The sequence below is a fragment of the Clarias gariepinus genome, chromosome 26 (assembly GCF_024256425.1).
Source record: "Clarias gariepinus isolate MV-2021 ecotype Netherlands chromosome 26, CGAR_prim_01v2, whole genome shotgun sequence".
Taxonomy (NCBI): domain Eukaryota; kingdom Metazoa; phylum Chordata; class Actinopteri; order Siluriformes; family Clariidae; genus Clarias; species Clarias gariepinus.
Window position 1 is genome coordinate 5,876,077 of NC_071125.1, and position 19,322 is coordinate 5,895,398.

At 36.9% G+C, this 19,322-nt stretch overlaps 1 protein-coding gene across 1 annotated transcript in view; it reads left to right on the forward strand.

The window, feature by feature from the left end:
• The first annotated feature begins 1,020 nt into the window (after positions 1-1,020).
• myom3 (myomesin 3) overlaps positions 1,021-19,322 on the forward strand; it is a 72,493-nt gene continuing 54,191 nt past the window's right edge. Inside the window, exons 1-3 of the mRNA XM_053487364.1 lie at positions 1,021-1,152; positions 6,248-6,361; positions 14,781-14,885. Coding sequence (XP_053343339.1) covers positions 6,255-6,361; positions 14,781-14,885 — 212 coding nt within the window. The 5' untranslated portion in view covers positions 1,021-1,152; positions 6,248-6,254. The remainder of the gene's footprint in view (positions 1,153-6,247; positions 6,362-14,780; positions 14,886-19,322) is intronic.

Below are 19,322 nucleotides of genomic sequence, written 5' to 3' on the forward strand. Positions count from 1 at the left end.
TGCTTTTGTAAAATAAAGAAAATAAACAGGGTACGCTTTCAGCCATCTTAGTCTCCGCGAAAATCTTTTTAAAAAGCATCACTAAAATAAACTGAAACTCAGAGAATACTGCACAAATACTACTACATATTACTTAGTCTGATTACTCAGCGGGGCGAGTGGCTGATGACTTTTAAATGGAGAATATGGCATAGGTGCTAACTCTAGTGTCAGTTAAATTTAGATAAAATTTACTTCAGTAGGCATTTATAATTTATTTAAATACTGTACAAGGGATAATACTAAATGTCTGATGATTTTTGAACACAATTTCAATGCTAATACCTCTTAATCGTCCTTGTTATCTGTGTTAGCATGTAGCATTAGGATGAAAGCAATAAAGCTAACAAAAGACTATTCAATAGTAATAGCATCGTGCTAATTCCGAATCCGGCATTCCGAAGCCATTACATGTTGCAAATTTCAAAGCGAGAGAAAATGAAAAAGCTGGTGCTTTTAAAATGGAGACCATAGCATATTTGCTAACTGCACTAGCAGCCATTTAGATATCCACAGTACTGTAGGTTACATAGCCAGATAAGTGTCAAATGATTCATGAACGTGGAAGTGTAACAACTGGATATTTGGGGCACAAAGAACATTTAAGCTGTGAGCTACATTTAAGGAAGTGAACTATTGAGTAAATCTAGACAGGAAAAAAAAAAACCCTGCCAGTATTCATCACACATCATACGCTATGTAACGTAATCCCTTCATAATCCTGACGCACAACTGTATCGCCAGGCAGACAGATCCAGAGCCAGTTTGTGCTTTAAATCCCCCATGCTCCCAGAAGCCCTCACTTTACTGTCCCGTTGTGTCATCTGGAAGTCTATTTAGACGGTTTGAATCGACCAGCATGTGTCAGACCTTGGTCTATATTTACTTCCATGAGGTGGAGGCTGCTTTGTTCATGCTGCATTCTGTCAGGGAAGGACATTGTCTGTCCAGGGGTCGCCCTCTTTTTGTCTCTTTCAGACACACACACACTTACACAGGGTGGAACAGGGACAGAGTGCTTGATTTTGAAAAAAAAAAAAGACAAAACCCAGGAGGAAAAATAGAAGGGCAGATTGTGGATCTAATAGTCTTGCAGATTTGCTCCTGAAAAACGTGAGTTGGATTTTAATTTGTCGTTCTCTTTCCCGAACACGTATTGAATAACATTCGTCTTAGTGACCCTGAAATTATTAACCTTCTGTAATGACAGACATGAACATAAATATTGCATGTCTCAGCTAATTGGTCCGAAGTCGTCCTTGTCTTATTATAAGGCCTGATTTTCATATTGTAATAACGTCTTGTTACAGGTTACAGTAGTGTTATATTAGTTGACCTAAACATGCTATGGGTTTCAAAAATGGCAAACATTATAAATAAAGATGTTTTTTTGTTTTTTTTAAACAAATTATGGAAGCAAAATAAAAGTGCAGACCATCTGGACACAGCAAATTATACAAATAAAAAGTTCCTCAAGGACGGCCCAGGCTCAAGTACAACGGATCTCATCAAAAATTCAGATCAAATAAAATAAACAAGCAAAACATCACAAAGTAGATGTTTTAACATCGATGTGAAGCAGAGTTTTTCTTAAATGTTTAAACCAAATGCACATAACGCGTGGCACGATGGCTAAGTGGTGAGCACTGTCGCCTTGCATCTCCTGGGTCCGGGTTCGATTCCCACCATTGGTCTGTGTGCATGGAGTTCATGTTCTCCCTGTGCTTGGTGAGTTTCCTCCCACAGTCCAAAACATGCAAATTAGGCTTATTGGTGTTCCCAAATTGCCCATTGTGTGTGTGCGCTTGCAATGGATTGGCACCGAACCAGGGTGAACCCTCCCTTGTCTCCTGGGAAAGGCTCCCAGCCCCTTGTAACCCCTTCGTGTAGGATTAAGCGGTATAGACAATAAGCGAGAGCGTAAGTGAGTGATAATGTGCATATGAATGATAATAGAAAAAAACTTGTTTCTACAACAATAAACATACCTATAAATGAATTTTAAATATTAGGAGGAATACCACCAAACATTGGGAGACCATGCAAACCCCATACACCCGGCCGCAGGAATCGAACCCACACACTGACACTATATAAAGCCACTTTTCATAGGACGTTTTTTAACAAGATCCTGGTCATTTTTTTTATCTTTCGAAAGCTCCCTCTTAAGGATCAGAATAATCTAATAGATTCCATCCAGCGTACCATGTCTCGATATCGCTAGCACTCAAAACAAATCACACTTCTCCATCCTGAAGCACCTTATCTTTCACCTTATTTCAGTCATAAATCTTCCACTAAAATGGAGCTGTTTACCTCCGTGCCCTCTTCTGTGGTGCATTTCCATCTCCTTGACCCTGTCCGTGTAGTCGCCCAGCTTTTACACACTTGATGCGACAATACTATACTGTATAGAAAAAGCCAATAGGGTAGTAGGAAGGGGGGGAAACACAATATGCTCTGTGTGTGATAGTAACACAGGTTGTGACTGCAAGCTCACTGTAAATTAAGTCATCCTTCAGAAGTGGCCTAGTTCTGCCGCAGGTCTGCGTGTATGTGTGTGTGTGTGTGTGTGTGTTTTTCCCAAGTGCCTCGTGTGATTAATGATTGTGAGAGCACAGTGGGCAGCGTTGTAGACTTGAACTAATGAAGTATTATTCACTCAACAGGCCACAAAGGGGTGTTTAAGGGGGTTTCTATCTCTCTGGCTTCTATGATTGTCTCTTTTCTTTATCGTATACTTTGTAATAGTGCTGATGTTGTAATGTTCACCTTTACAAGCCTTCTGATTGCTTTGGACAGGCTTGGGGGTTCATATGATTGTTTGGAAGTCACTCATATCTGTTAGTTGTGTGAAGAGAAGAATGGACAACAAGGGACCCACGTTGTAACCCTGAACAAAAAAAAAAAATCTAGCTACTCAAGAGTTTTTTCTATCGTTACCGGCATTCCCTTCTTTCAGATCAGACAGGCTGGTCTTTCTTCCTTGCAGGAGTGGGTGAGCCTCCAGTGCCCATGATCCTATCACCAGTTTGCTGATGTACAGTATAGATCCTGATCAATGTTATTCATATCACATGCCAGTGGTCATAGAGTTTTTGTAGATCGGTGTATAGTAATAATACACTCTTTAAACATGTAGAAGTACTTCTTGGGGATCCCTTAAGCGTTCAATGTATCTCACAATAATGTAAGACAAAATACAACAAAGTAATCTTACAACAAAGAGCAGTGGTAGCTCAGAGGGTTAAGAGTTATTCATCGGAAGGTTGGGGGTTTAAGCCCCCACTGATGAAGGTTGCCATTGTTGGGCCCTCGAGCAAGGCCCTTGACCCTATCTACTCCAGGGGTGCCGTATCATGGCTGACCCTGTGCTCCGACCACAGCTATGTTGGTATATGTAAAGGAAAAGTATATGTGACGAATAGAGGCTTAACTTAACAAAGTGTTTTCCTATTAGAAGGGGTTTTGGCAAGCAAGTTAAAAGGGATTTAAAAAGGATTTTTGAAAGGGAAGTAATCTCCCTGTATACCTTGAAATGTCATTTTTACATTACCATGTTCCCACCGCTGGAACACTCAATGCTGATGTGTGAATTTTTTAGGAAGGTGACAAATTCCTATTTCACTTTAGATAATTGAGTGTATTTACCTACTACATTGTTGGATGATGGCAATGCAGGCAGATTCTCAATAATGTTAATGCTACATCATCCCTGTCAAAGCAAAACATTTAATGCACAAAAGTAACTCCCGTGAATCTCTTCAAACAAAGCGATTATAAAACTAAAGTGTTTATTTTTCATTTATCCATGGTGAACGAGATAAGCAGAGCATGCATACTGTAGCATTAACTCAGCTTTGGAGCTTTGCTAAATTTGGATGGACTTGTGGTCTAGATCTAAATGCTTAGGCTTATACACACTTGAAGAACGTGACATTAAGTTCTATCTGTTAGGGCATGTAAAAAATGTAAGGATTTAAAATATATCTAAAGATATACGATAGAAGGATTGTCTGTCCTACAGCATGCGATCAGAATTTAACCAAAGACAATTCAATAGATTTATTATCGAAACTCCAGTATAATCTAAAGTTAAACATAGAAGATTTTGAAGTCACACAGTCATAATGCACAAGCAAATTAACTGAAATTGTAATTGTTGTGCACTTCCACATAATGTTCTGTCCACTTCAGGTTTACAAATGGCTTCACTATCATCACAGTGTTTAATACAAAAGAAAGACTTGCAGAAGTTATAGGATGATAACCAGAGGTCTGCTTTTTACATCATTAGTAGACTGTGCAGTAGATTGTAATTAAACATCGCAACATACTATAATTTAGCCATTGTGCCAATTCTTGATTCTTTAAACAGGTTTTTATCATTAAAAAGTACAAACATTTGCAATAACTTCTAAATTACTTTACTAAAATGGTGAGTACTGTATATCCATCCATCCATCCATCCATCCATCAACCTCTGTAGTCCAACTGGGGACTGTGGAGGCCAATGGTGACCATTGTATTCATTCCCATTTTACAGTACAACTGTGTCCTACATTCACGCACTACGAACAATTTGGAAACAGATTAGTTATCCTAATCTGCATGTCTTTGGACGGTGAGAGGAAACATGCGTACCTTGGGGGAAACCCACCAAGCTCAGGGAGAACATGTCAACTCATGCATGCAGACCCTGGTGTGTATATAAATTACTAAAAATGCTAGCTAGTTTTGATCATGGCCACTCAAAGTTAGGTTTAGTTAGAAGGAAATTACAAGTCCCTTTAGGAGGTTACAGTAAATCAAAACAGGTTAATTTACAGTACAAGTTACTGTAAGCACTAATGAATTAACACTATTATGTTGAAATGAAAAACCTTCGAACAATTTAAAAAGTTTAGAAAACAACAGCAAAAAGAAATAAAAATGAAATCTTTTAACTGAAATAATGATTATCCATTGCCAACTGTATACAATAATATACTGTACATACAAACATCCCATACTGTCCATATGAAAACCTGTTAAACCTACAACAACATGGCTAGGTCTTATTAGATCAAGTCCATTTTGGGTGAGACTGTTGTTCCATTCTTCTTCTTGCATGACAGACGCAACCTTCTGCTGTTTTTGCCACAAACATCAAAGTTGAACATGCTGTGCATTCTGAGATGTTTTTTTCTGCAACATGGTTGTAAAGAGTGTCTACTTCTGTTGCCATGGTCTTCTATTGAGATCAATACCAAAAGAGATCTGTAAATCTGAGATCTGTAAAGCTTTTATGTTGTTGCTTTGATCTTCTCTCGTCGAGGTGTCGCCACAGCAGACCATCCAATCCGCACACAACTTGCACAGACCTGGCACAGGTTTTATCCTGGATGCCCTTCCTGACGCAACCCCTATATTTTTATCTGGGTATCTTGGGACTGGAACTGTATCCAGTGGCTGGGGTTTGGGCATTGGGTGGGAACTGAACCCAGACCTTCCACATGGCAGGCAAGAAACCTACTGTACCACTTAGCCTTAAGCATTTTTAATGGCTTTAATCGGAGGTGCTGTTTATTAATTGGTGATTTCTAAGGGTGTTAACTGTACACCCTTAGAAAACCCTATTTTGGTCTTGCTTTCCTTGGAAGGTCTTCACGAGGGCCAGTTTCATCATGGTGCTTGATGGGTTTTGCAAATGCACTTACTGGTTTTGTAAAAACTGTTCCAGAAAGTCAGACCTCCGTGTCTTAAAATACCAACTGACTGTTGTTGTTATTTAATTGCCTGGTTTAGTATGCGTCATTTCATAGGTTTGGGGAAAAAAAATCCAGTAATTCTAAAATATACCGTATAAAAGAAAAAACATTAAAGTAGAAGTTGTGTCCAAACTTTTGATTGGTATAAATGGATTTATACGACACCTTTGTTGCCGTCGGATTCTTCCACCCATTGCGATGCTTAATGTGTACTTTGACTGAAGATATTGGTTTGTGTCTGAGATTTAAGATCTGCCACACGGCTGCTTAATGATCATTTTATGAATGAGCAGATTTTTAACGTGGCAGGTGAGTGTATAAGGCTAAGACAGTACACGTGAAACTAAGTTACTGGGGACTTTTAATGGTGATGCATATGGCAGTTATTTTAGCAGTGATAGGAACCGACGCAATTTATTTAACAGAACGGTTGTTTAACTTAATTTGCCATTTTGCAGGTTTAACATGGCGGTTAAAAGAGTGACGTACCTGTGCCAGGAGGAGGAGAAGGCCCAGATGTCTCACAGCATGGAGCTGTCCTCACAGATCAAGAAGAGGAAATTTAAATCGAGGTATGGCCTTGAGTCGTCGTCATCATCATCATCATCATCATCATCATCACACGCATGTATTGATCCTGATCATATTTAATCGCAAGTCTTTGGGGCTAACTTAACCTCCTTTTAGATAAGGGATGGGTAACATTGCTGTGACATCATCAGTCTGTTAAAATAAAGGCTTTCTGTCATTCATACAGGTCACTTTGATGTTAATGTTCCCCATGGCTTCATGCAGACATAATACTCATGACCACGACAGATTGGTTAGAAGAATTCATTCTGATCTATGGTTGGTTCGATCTATGGTTGGTTCGATCCTCATATCCGCATATTTGTGCACACATAAAGAATGCAGATCATCAAACTATTTCTAATATAACACAAATATAACCAGAGTAAATATTCCATTTTAATTCAGTTTTAAGGTGTAATAATTTATTAAGGGGAAATATCCATCCAAACCTACAGTGCCTGGCCCTGTGTGAAAAAGTAATTGCCCCCTAAATCTAATAACTGATTGTGCCACCTTTGGAGAAAACATCTGCAATCAGGCATTTGCAGTAACTGGTGATATATATACTCAGCAGAAAAAGAAACGTCCTCTGACTTTCAACTGTTTTTACTTTCAGTAAACTTAATGTGCAAATATTTGTATGAACACTAAGAGTCAACACCATAAGACATAAACTAAAAATGTTTCACAATGTGTCCCTGAATGAAGGGAGGCTCAAAATCAAAAGTACCAGTCAGTATCTGGTGTGGCCACCAGCTGCTTGAAGTACTGCAGTGCATCTCCTCCTCATGGACTGCCTATTGCGGACAGTCTGAGCACTGATGGAGGGATTGTGTGTTCCTGGTGTGACTCGGGCAGTTGTTGTGGCCATCCTGTACCTGTCACGCAGGTGTGATATTCGGATGTACCGATCCTGTGCAGGTGTTGTTACACGTGGTCTTCCACTGCGAGGATGATCAGCTGTCCTTCCTGTCTCCCTGTAGCGCCGTCTTAGGCGTCTCACAGTGCGGACATGGCGATTTATCGCTCTAGCCACATCAGCAGTCCTCATGCCTCCCTGCAGCATGCCTAATGCACGTTCACACAGATGAGCAGGGACCCTGGGCATCTTTCTTTGGGTGTTTTTCACAGTCGGTAGACAAGTCTCTTTAGTGTCCTGAGTTTTTAGAACTATGACCTTAAATGCCTACTTTCTGTAAGCTGTTAAGGTCTTAACGACCATCCCACAGGTGCATGTTAATTAATTGATTATGGTTAATTGAACATGCATGGAAAACATTGTTTAAACCCTTTACAATGAGGATCTGTAAAGTTATTTGGATTTTTACAACATTATTGTTGAAATACACAGTCCTGAAAAAGGGACGTTTCTTTTTTTGCTGAGTATAGTTTTCACATTACTGTGGAGGAATTTTGGCCCACTCTTCTTTGCATAATTATTTCAATTAAATATGACTAAGTAAGACATATCTGCAAAAAAAAAAAAAAAAATGGAGGAAGAAAATTCTTTTGCACAGCACTATGGGTGTGACCAAGCATCGTTTGGTTTTACACTTCATTTCAGATTAAAGGAAAGCAGTTCATGTCTAAATTGGATTTTAGTTTAAATCGCAATTTGTCACCAAATAGCAAAAACACCATGGTTCTGCCAAGGACATACTGTAGTGCAGTAGGTCTAGGTAATTTGACATGGCAATGAACACATTTACCCTTTTGTTCTGGAGAACATATTTATAGTTACCCAAACATACACACACAGAACACATACATACAGTACATACATATATACAGCACTGTGAAAAAGGCTGCAAAATACCTAAAGATACGATTTCAAATTAGATTTTTTTATGTTACAACCTTAGCAGCAACCTTATTTCCCCTCTCGTCTGCTTTAACTCAGTATTCAGCATCAGAAATATACTAACCACCGGCCTGATCATCTGCCATCATCTGTACCTGTTTTTTCATAGGTTACTGTATGGCTTAACAAATGGGGGGAATAAATCTGCTAAAAAATACTCCGGTAAAGTGTGGAAATCTTGCCAAAAATGAGAGCCAAAAAGGTCTGGCTCTTTGAAAGCAAGACTTTTGCTCAGTACTGTATACAGTATATGCTGTGAGTTTCCACAGAGACTGATTAGCCGAGGTAAAGTTTTATGGGACGTGTAATTAGGTTTATTGCACTATTTATTTAAGTCAAACGTTGAGAAAATTTGATTGCACAGACAGCTTGTTTAATTAATAACGAAACTAATGTCAATAAGAACTCATTATCTCAAATTATTTTCCATGGAGCCAGGGTTGCGTTATGTTCGTTCGTGTGTAGAACCATAAATATTACAGTTTAAAACCCACACAATAATAGACTTCAAAACAGATGATACCTGCTATTGTTCTCAGCACCAAAGCTTCCCCTTTAAAGTCAGATTTGACTTTGAAACAGATGATAAACTGTCTGAGCCTTCTTTTACACCTGCACTATTTACAGTACAAACCCGTATGTTACTAAACCAAGCGGCGTGAACTTCCACTTTTCCCTCATGTTTTCCTCGTACCTCAACTTCTCTGTGCTTCCGAGCTGGGTGTGTGGACTTCTGCTTTTCTGCTCAACTGTTCCTCATGTTGTCATAGAGTCAATTTCATGCCTCAGGCCAAGGCCGTACTGATCACATATCCATTATAACTAGAAAAAAAAATCAGTTAAGGGGAAAGTATTTCCTCCTTTATTTTCCTCTGAACTGGGGTGTGTGGGTAAAACAGACATGTATATACTGTAGGTGTTCTGCTTTGTTTGAACCCACATACAGTTGTGTGCAAAAGTCTTGAGCCACGCCTTATTACTTCATATTTTGCTACTGTACCACAGCCTTTCTTGTATTTTACTGTATATGCAATCTTGAGAAATAGTTCTCCTGGGCCCGTATTCACGAAGCTTCTTAAGCCTAAAAGTTGCTCCTAGTGAGGAAATTCCAAGAAAAATCTTAAAATTATGACATTTTCTTAGAATTTCCCCTTAAATTTAGGACTAATTCTTAGTAAAGATAAAAATGATTCATGAAACATCTTAGCCCTAAAAACAGCTTCTATGGTAAAAATTGTTAAGAGTAGAAAGGAAGACTTTTAATAGGCTTAAGAGTTTCTATAGCAGAGGACAAAATGGTGGAAAGAAGAAATATTCTCCAAATACTGAACATAAAGATAAAAGAAAACACTGCTTTTCTGTCCAATTTGGTTTTCTTGTTGTTTTACTTCCTCACATCACTCTTGGGTTGTTCGCTACATACCATCCAAAAGTGCAACTTAAAACATGCGATCATGTAAATTGGTGAAAGGTCAGCCATTTTGCTCCCATCAATCTGAAATGGTATAATAAAAGTAATAATAAAACCAGTATGGTAAATAAATGTAAGAACTTTAATACAGTAACTACTGTGTGGAAATTGGTTGCTTCTAAAGTGGACATATTTTCAACATTTGGCTGTTTTAATTAACTTTAATATATTTAGTCTATACAAACATTATGATATCATGTATTCTATTTTCACAAAGAGTGTATTTCAGAACCTTTGCAGAGGTCAGAGGTTATTTTTTTATCAACCAATCACAGTCCTTGAATTGCTGCATCATCCCTAGCAACGGGGTCAACCACACCTCCTCACTAAGATAAAGGTTTTTGTACTTTCCTTACTCAAAGTTGCTCTAAGAAGTTTTCTAAATCACTTTTAGTCTAAGACGCTCAGCTACTGTAGGACATTTTAGGCTAAGATGGGAGCTCTGAAAAAATTCTAAGAAGCTTTGTGAATACAGGCCCAAGCTTCCTGAAGAAGTTTTTTTTTTTTTGACAATGCCTTTTTGTTTGTTAAGCCACACAGTGACATATAAATCATTCAAGCATAAAAATACATCAAACTTAAGGCATGAACTAGTGAGAAACATGTGCAGATGATGTCAAATGATCAAGCCGGTGATTAGTACACTGGTGATTCTAAATGCCGAGCAGTTGGAACAGAAGAGAGGGGAAAATAAGGTTGCTGCTGGGGTTGTTACATAAACCAACATTTTTAAAATAGTAACTTTATGGCCTTTAGCCATCAATGAGAATGTTTAACATTGACTTTGGCAATCTGTCCAAGTCATTTTATAGCGTGGGTAATAGTAATTAGTTATTAAAATGAAGTAAATATGTGTTGCATAAGCGATAAGGAATTTTTCACTAATAACAAAAGTGGTGCTTATTTGTGAAACATGGTGGTGGGAGCATCATGTTTTAGGGCTGGAGCGCGCAATCACTGAGGAAACAATAAATTCAATGTTATATGAAGACTTTTTACAAGTGTACAGTATATCAGGGAAGTAATGTGAATAAAACAAGTGAATAAACTGACAAGGACAGATGGAACGACGAATAGACAGACAGACAGAAAGACAGATCGATAGACAGATAGATAGACAGACAGACAGATAGATAGATAGATAGATAGATAGATAGATAGATAGATAGATAGATAGATAGATAGATAGATAGATAGATACTTTATTGATCCTGTAGGAGATTCCAGACTGATGCAAGTACAATATCCCCTGCTACACTAATGCACTTATCCCAGTGTTTCACTAGTGCTTGGATGCAATCAAGATAGAAAGTTTTCCCAGTACACTGGAGCCATGATTGGACTGCTTTATGTCTCAAAACGCAGGCCTCTCAGGAACTCCTTAAAAGGTTCAAACAAGTGGAAATGACTTGGAGTGAGGTCAGGACTGTACAGGGGATGTGCCAATTACTCCCAGCTGAGGCCCCCTAAATTGTGCAAGTGGTGTTTGTGAATGATTGTGTGTACAGTTGTTCGCAAGTTGTCAACAAGTTTTCCGTCGATTTTCAGGGGTCCGGGTGTTTCCCATCGTTGAATGTTCACCGAAACAACTGCAGTGGGCTCCGAGCCACTACGAATGGGATCAATTTTCACGGTCGTATGGCAATCTTTTACTGCGGCTAAGAGTCTCATCACCATACTGAGCTTGAAGTCTTCTGTGAAATCGGTTTGACTTAAACACACCTCATACATCAGCTAAAACTGCGCCGTATTCACAAAGATTCTTAAGCCTAAAAGTTGCTCCTAGTGACAAAATCCAAAGTTGATTCTTCTTATGACTTTTTCTTAGAATTTCCCCTTAAATTTAAGATTAAAGTTTAGTAAGGATAAAAATGATTCACGAAACATCTTATCCCTAAAAACAGCTCCTAAGGTAAAAACTGTTAAAAGTAGAGAGGAGGACTTTTAAGAGGCTTAAGAGTTTCTATAGCAGAGGACAAAATGGTGGAAAGAAGCAATATTCTCCAAACAGTGAATGTTAAGCTAAACGAAAACACTTTCGTTTTCTTGTTCCTTTACTTCTTTCCATCTTTCTTGGATTGTTGACTACAAAACTTCCAAAATTGCAACTTAAATAAACTGTCCTGCAATCATATAAACTGGGAAAAGCTGAGCCATTTTGCTCCCATCAATATAAAATAGATTACAAGTAATAAAATCAGTATGGTTATAAATACTGTATATATAAATAAATATAATTACTTAAATATAGTAACTACTGTGTGGAAATTGGTTGCTTTAAAAGTAGATACATTTTCAACATATAGTTGAAAATAGTTATAATTATATAATTTCTTCATATAAAAACATTATAATTTCACGGTCTGTTCCATTATCATATATTCAATTTTTACAAAGACCTTTGCAGAGGTCAGAGGTTATTTTTTATCAACCGATCACAGTCCTTGAATTGCTGCATCATCCCTAGCAACGGGGTCGACCACACCTTCTCACTAAAATAAAGGTTTTTTTACTCAAAGTTACCTCTGAGTAGTTTCCTAAATCACTTTTAGTCTTAGGACTTTTTAAGCTAAGATAGGAGCTCTCTTAGAGAATTCTAAGAAGCTTTGTGAAACGGGCCCTGGAGTCTGGAGCATAATCCAACTGAGGTGCTTTGGCACTGCATGAAGTCATGCAAGAAATACAATAAATATTGATGAAATCTAATATTTCTATAGAGTGATTTGCTATCCAGGCCTGATCAGCTGCTGCAAAAGTAATTCGCTAAATGAGGTTTGGTGAGTTATTAAGTACTATGACTAATCAGTCATGGTGATTAGTTAAAATAAATGCAAGTAACATATAATTATTTCTGTGTTATTGGAATAAGACGGAATGAAGTCGAAAGATTTTACTAAGAATATGTAGAAAAACTGTAATCCAAGCTCTGTTTGAAGGTGGAGAGACCTTTAACATGTGTATTGCGTAACGGTGTCAGATGTCCTTTTGATCTGCAGTGAATCAGACGTCTGACTCAAAATAGTTCATAAGGATTTATGCAGAAAGCTGCGACTGGAGTTCGCTTGTGAATAAACTGCGAAAATAAATGGAATGAAGGGGATGAACATCTACTTTAGATGTCAGTCATCCACACTTTCTGTCCGTTCGTCTATTGTACTTTTTTATGCTTTTTTTTTTTTTGGTTGTCTTTTTGTCTTGTTTTCTGAGGCTCACTCCGTTCCTCTCTCGCTCTCTCACTCCCATGTGTTGTATCTCAGGGCACATTAATATGACTTGAGCATGCCCAATGGCTCAGCCATAGTAAGCTTTTGTAACAACAGCATAAAGATGAATTACTGGATTAATTACAGAAGAAGAAGCGCCCTGCCTGCTCTCGGCTTTCTCAGGCCGCGTAACTGGCTTATACACCTTCACATTTCATTAACAGAGCTTTCAGTCTTTTAGGCAACAGCAATAAAACGTTAAGGCCCTGGTGTAATCAGCAGGCCAGAGTTCAGCTTTAAAGTGCCACGTCGCAGAGAAGCTCCCAGCTCCCTCTCCTGGACTGAAAGCAGAACATTCAGAGCCTGGCCTGCAGGGAGAACCAACATGAATAAAACGTATTTAATGAGATGAATCTATTTAAGTGTATTCTATCCAGGTTATCTCTCTCTCTCTCTTTCTCTCTCTCTGAGGATCCCAAGCCAAATCATGACAAATGTGGCCCAGATTTTACTAATGACGCTGCTGAAGGCTTTGTTGATTCAGCTCTTCCGAGAACACTTGAATGTCGATATAGAACCTCCCTAATCCAAACCTGTGTGTATGTGTGTGCGTATGTAATTATGTACATTTAGCATTTCTTTTTTTTTATTGGTGGGTTGTATAAGGTGATTGATGCCGGGTGCAGTTACGCATTCCACCCTGCAGCAATTAAGCGGAAGCGCATTGCTCTTTATTATTAGCAAAACATCTCAGCCGTAAGAGCACAAAAAACCTTATTATTACAAAATATTGCAATATTACAAGTAAGAGAAAGATTCAAGTTATTACACTTTCTTGATATGCACAGTCACGTGATATACTTTGATTTTGACATTTCAGTTTGAGAGTTACGCTTTGTAAACTACGTACAGTACAGTAATATACAGTAGCTATACTGTATGTACATAAACAAATGCACAAAAATGTACAGCAAGATAATTTCTAATAATAAGGAGATGCTTAACTCATAACAAAGCGATGATTTTTTTCCATAACAGTAAGATAATAATAACAAAAAGATGTTTTCTAATAATAAACATTTTTTTCATAACAGCGAGATGCTTTCTAGTAACAACAAAATGCTTTTCTTGTACCAGCGAGATGTTTTGTAATTAAAAGGAAACGCTTTTGTCGTAACAGCGAGACTGTCTTATTTTCTATTTATAATGAGACAGTTTTGTAATAATAAGTCACTTTTCCTGTGACAACAAGATGTTTTGTAATAATAAGTCGCTTTTCTCGTAACAGCGGGATGTTTTGTAATAATAAGAAGAAACTTCTCTCGTAACAGCAAATGTTTTCTAATAAAAATGAGATACTTTTCTCATAACAGCGAGATGTTTTGTAACAAAAACATACCACTTTTCTCATAACAAAGAGATGTTTTCTAATAAAAATGAGATGCTTACTCATAACAATGACATGTTTTGTAATAATAACAAGACATTTTTCTCGTAACAGCAAGATGTTTTCTAATAAAAAATGATACATTTTCATGTTACAGCAAGATGTTGTTGTTTTTTTAAGGATAATGTTAAACTTTGTAGTTTCTCACTAACATGACAATTCCTTATATTATACAGTACGTATATATGGAAAAGAACAACAAAAGCAAAAAAGGTTGGGTGGAAATGAATGATTCGGGTGTGTTGCAGTAGCTAACAGTCTGCAGGAGTCAGTTAACCTAGCGGTCGCTTCACATAAAAGCATCTGGCAAATGAATAAATGTAGTAGTAATTCATCTGCAGTCACTAAATCAAATAAAGTGCCGTTCCTTTAGGGGCGCTGCTGCTGTACAGTGACAATTTTTCTAAATAGTTTTTTGTTCTCTTTTTGTCCCTAGTGAGGAGGAGGTCTCCCTGTCTGAGTTCTATCCCATCATCCCCGGTGACATCATGTCTGTCAAAGAGATTCTGACGGAGCCAAAGTTCCCACGCCACAGGACATGGTACCGTAACACCTAAAAGCAGCCTGAATTACTGTATATTTATTCCATTTATTTTACTTGTTATCCAAATATAAGGTTGTTGTTGTACAAAAAATTCAATTTTATTTATTTAATCATTTTAACCTTTACTTGTCGCATTTTTTGGCAATCTTACACAAGTTAAGGAAACTAAATGTGCTCAAGAAAAGTTAGGGATTCCTACATTTTTAAACAGCTTTCAACATTTTTTTTAATGAATGAACTTATCAATTATATTACATATGAAGTAATAAATAACATTTTTTAGGAAAGATATGTACATCCACAAAGACATCTTTTATATTTTATATAAATATATACAATAAAGACAAATAGTCAGCGACTGATTTTATCCATTTATAATCCATAGTTTTTTAATTCCCAGGCTTGTCTCTTCTACAGCATGTCACATTTGCATTTTTGCTTTTCTTGACCTGTTCGACTAAATCTCCTGATTGTGTGTCTATACATGCCGTGGATAAAGATCTCTCGGTGGGATTATGATTATGTTCGCATGGGGTCTGTTTTCACTGGCACACCCACACACAACGACCTGGTCTAGGCAAAGTGAAGCTGTATACAATCTAGTGCTGTCAATCAATTAAAACATTAATCTAGTTAATCGCAGTCATTGTCTGTGATCAGTCATGATTAAACACAATTTTTAAATACTCAGATTTACTTGTACGTCCAATGTTGGAATAAAGAAATAAATAACCAACTGGTTCGAGAAAACACATTAGTCAGTTTTATAATATCTCAAACATTAACATTTAACTAATATTTATATTTGCTAATATCTTTTAAATGGGACCAGCACTGCATGCAAGGACGGGGTATTACGGGTTGTGGCAAATTCACTGATGGCAGGGCTTAAACCTGGATCTTCAGCTCTGAGAATCTATGCCATAGACCCTTAGCCACCTGAGCCACCACTCTCACATCTTACGTTTAGTGTATTCTTGTAAAAAAAAAAATTGCTCTCTAGCTACGTTGCTTGAGCACACAACTTTTTGTTTTTGGTTTTATCCAAACTTCCATCTAGAAGCTTTTTTCATAATGAAACTTGCCATTTAGCGCACCTGGAGATGTTTCCTCAGTTGTCATCGGCGTTAAATGTGCCATTAGGTTCCAACTGGATGAGGCATCTGTATGAAGGATGTGAAAATGAGTCTTAATAGAAGATGTGAGGATGGGTTAAGAGTCTGTGACGAGGAATGAGGCATCATTACGGAGGATGTAAGGAGTCTGTATGGAGGATGTGATGAATCAGGCATCTATATGGAGGATTTGAGGATGAATGAGGAGTCTGTATGGAGGATATGAGTATTAATGAGGAGACTATATAGAGGATGGAAGGATAAATGATGAGTCTTCAGAGGGATGCAGATGAATGAGGAATCCGTATGGAGGGTGTGATGGTTGAGTGAGAAGTACTGTATATGTGGAGGATGTAAGGATAAATTGGGAGTCTTCAGAAAAGTGTGAGGCTGAATGAAGAGGATATAAGGATGAATTAGCAGTTTGTATGGAAGACGAAAAGATAAGTGAGGAGTCTACAGAGAGGATGTGATGATTAATGGAGAGTCTCCTGGGGCAAGTGAGGATAAATAAGGCATCTACAGTACATGGAGGATGTAATAATAAACGAGGATTCTGTATAGAAGATGTGAGGATGAATGAGGCATCTGTATGGAGAATGTGGGGAAGAATTAAGCATCTATAAAGAGGATATGAAGATGAACGAGGAGTTTGTATAGAGGATGTAAGAAAGAATAAGGAGGCTATATCAAGGATGTATTGATAAACTTAGAAGGATGCAAGGATGAAAGGATGCATGAATGTGTGAGCAAGAACAGGAAGCATGTCTGGAAATTGTAAGGATAAAATAACATTCTGTATGGATGATGGAAGGATGAGTGAGAAGCCTGCACTAAGGATGTGAGGATAAATGCGGATTCTGTATGGTGGATGTAAGGATGAATGGAGAGTAGGAAGATTATATCAGGCTGAATTTTAAAGGATGAATAATAAAAAATGTTGACAGATATTCACGGACAAATGTGTTTTATTGTTTAATCTATGATTTCTCATCTCTTATGATATTTGTCGATCTTGTTCACTGACTGTCATTTACATGGACTGTTCTCTAAAATGTCTTATTTTCATACTGTACCTACTCGCCGTCTCATGCAGAGGATGAAAAATGACAGAAGACATGTTATCCGGTGTGGGAGAGAGAAAGATAAAGGCTGCGCTTGTTGTGAGCATGTGTCAGACAAGGCTATTGGAGAGAGACCCGAGGGAGGAATATGATCGAATCAAAATGAATATTCGATCGGATCACTAGCACCCTTTTAGCAGCAGATTGGTCTCACAGCTCAAAGAACAAAAAGACCTTGTTTTCTTATAGTAACACCTATTTTAAAATGCTTCAGTCAAATTCATAATAGAGCATTAATATGTATTTAGAGTATTTACAATATTTTACAATATTACAGTAAGGAAAATATCACAATAGAATAAGGTACAAAGAAATATTGACTATATTACGCACATACTACATATCTTGGTTTGTTGGCAAGAACTGGTATCATTTTATCAGATTCTATCAAAAAAAAAAAAAAAATATATATATATATATATATATATATATATATATATATATATATATATATATATAATTTACAATTGAAACTAAACATTTTGATCTGAGTGTGCCAAGCCTTTATTAATTTTTTTCCCCTTAAAATCTCAACAGGAATATTAAAACCTACTTAAAGACTAATGTAAGTACTAAACTGAAATAAAATAACAGCAGGCAGAATTGGAAATCTATTCACTTGGATGATTCAGCTATAAACATGCAGTGACGGGAGAAAAAAAACAGCCACAAATGATCATGAAACGTTAGAAGAAGAAAATAAAGGGAGTCAGAGGTGACATCCTAGTTAATGCTATCGTGGGAAGACATTCACTAAGACTGGAGGCTTGAAAATCGGAAAAACGTCACCTGGTTTGTTACCATCTCGTCTGAACTGTCCAATTTTTTGACAAGTCTTTATCCTAAGATGCCAGGTCACAGAGGAATAAAACATATCACGGTCTTTCACTGCTGTCGCCCGTCCACCTGACAGTTCAGTGATTAAATGAGACGCTCACTATGGTTGGCAAGAATTGGTTATTCCTAGAAGAGTAACTTCTTTAGCCGAAACACAGTATTGGTGCTGATTTGATTTGATTTGATTATTTCAAATATTATTCATATTTTTATGTTATAAATATAATACAGAAAAAGCTACTCCTGAAGTTTATGCAACATAGAAGTGACTGAATTTGCTTTTTTAAAAATTTCAAGTTGCTAATTTCAGCTGTTTTGGAGAGATGATTTTATATGTGTCCCGAAAATGTCAATTTTCAATGTTATACTGTCTTACTACAAACAATAATAATTTTAAATGCAAATTATTCATAATATTCAAACTTGGTGTAAGCTCCAAGAAGCATATGACCTGTAAAAATTGTTGTCTAAATAAAGCATTCCATGCAAAATTAATTGGAATTGCATGGATTTTTTCCAAAAATATCTGTAGTGTCTGTAACCGTGTCAAATTTTTCTTGCAATATCTTAACTTTTTTTTGCATGTTAGAATAATACACTTTTTCACATTTGTGTCATTTGACCAAGTTTTATCTGAATGACAATTAAGATCATTCAAATATCTTAATTTCGAAAAAGTTACAGACACTACAAAAAGAAGCATGAAGTTAAATTTAGAAAATGTCTTCCTTTTTATCTGATAAAAACGTAAATGTATATGCATACTTACATAAAAATGAAGCATGGATGAGGAAATAAGAAGCATTAAGTATTATGAAAAATGGTGCTACAGTATATGATCCTATCTGGAAATGTACTTTTTTCACCTTTTTAAGCACCAATACCATGTTTTGCTCACACCTGAGTGAGAAAAGTTCTAAGAATATTCTTAGAATTATGACATTTTCTTAGGATTTCCCCTTAAATTTAGGACTAAATCTTAGTAAAGATAAAAATGATTTACGAAACATCTTAGCCCTAAAAACAGCTCCTAAGGTAAAAAAAAATTGTTAAGAGTAGAGAGGAGGACATTTAAGAGGTTTAAGAGTTTCTATAGCAGAGGACAAAATGGCGGAAAAGAAGAAATATTCTCCAAACACTGAACGTAAAGTAAACACTAGCCTACTTTTCTATCCATTAGGTTTTTTGTTGTTTTACTTCTTTCCATCTCTCTTAGATTGTTGACTGCATATCATCCAAAATTGCAACTTATAATATACTGTCCTGTAATCATGTAAACTGGTTAACGCTGAGCCATTTTGCTCCCATCAACCTGAAATGAATTAGAATTAATATAATCATTATGGTAAATAAATGTA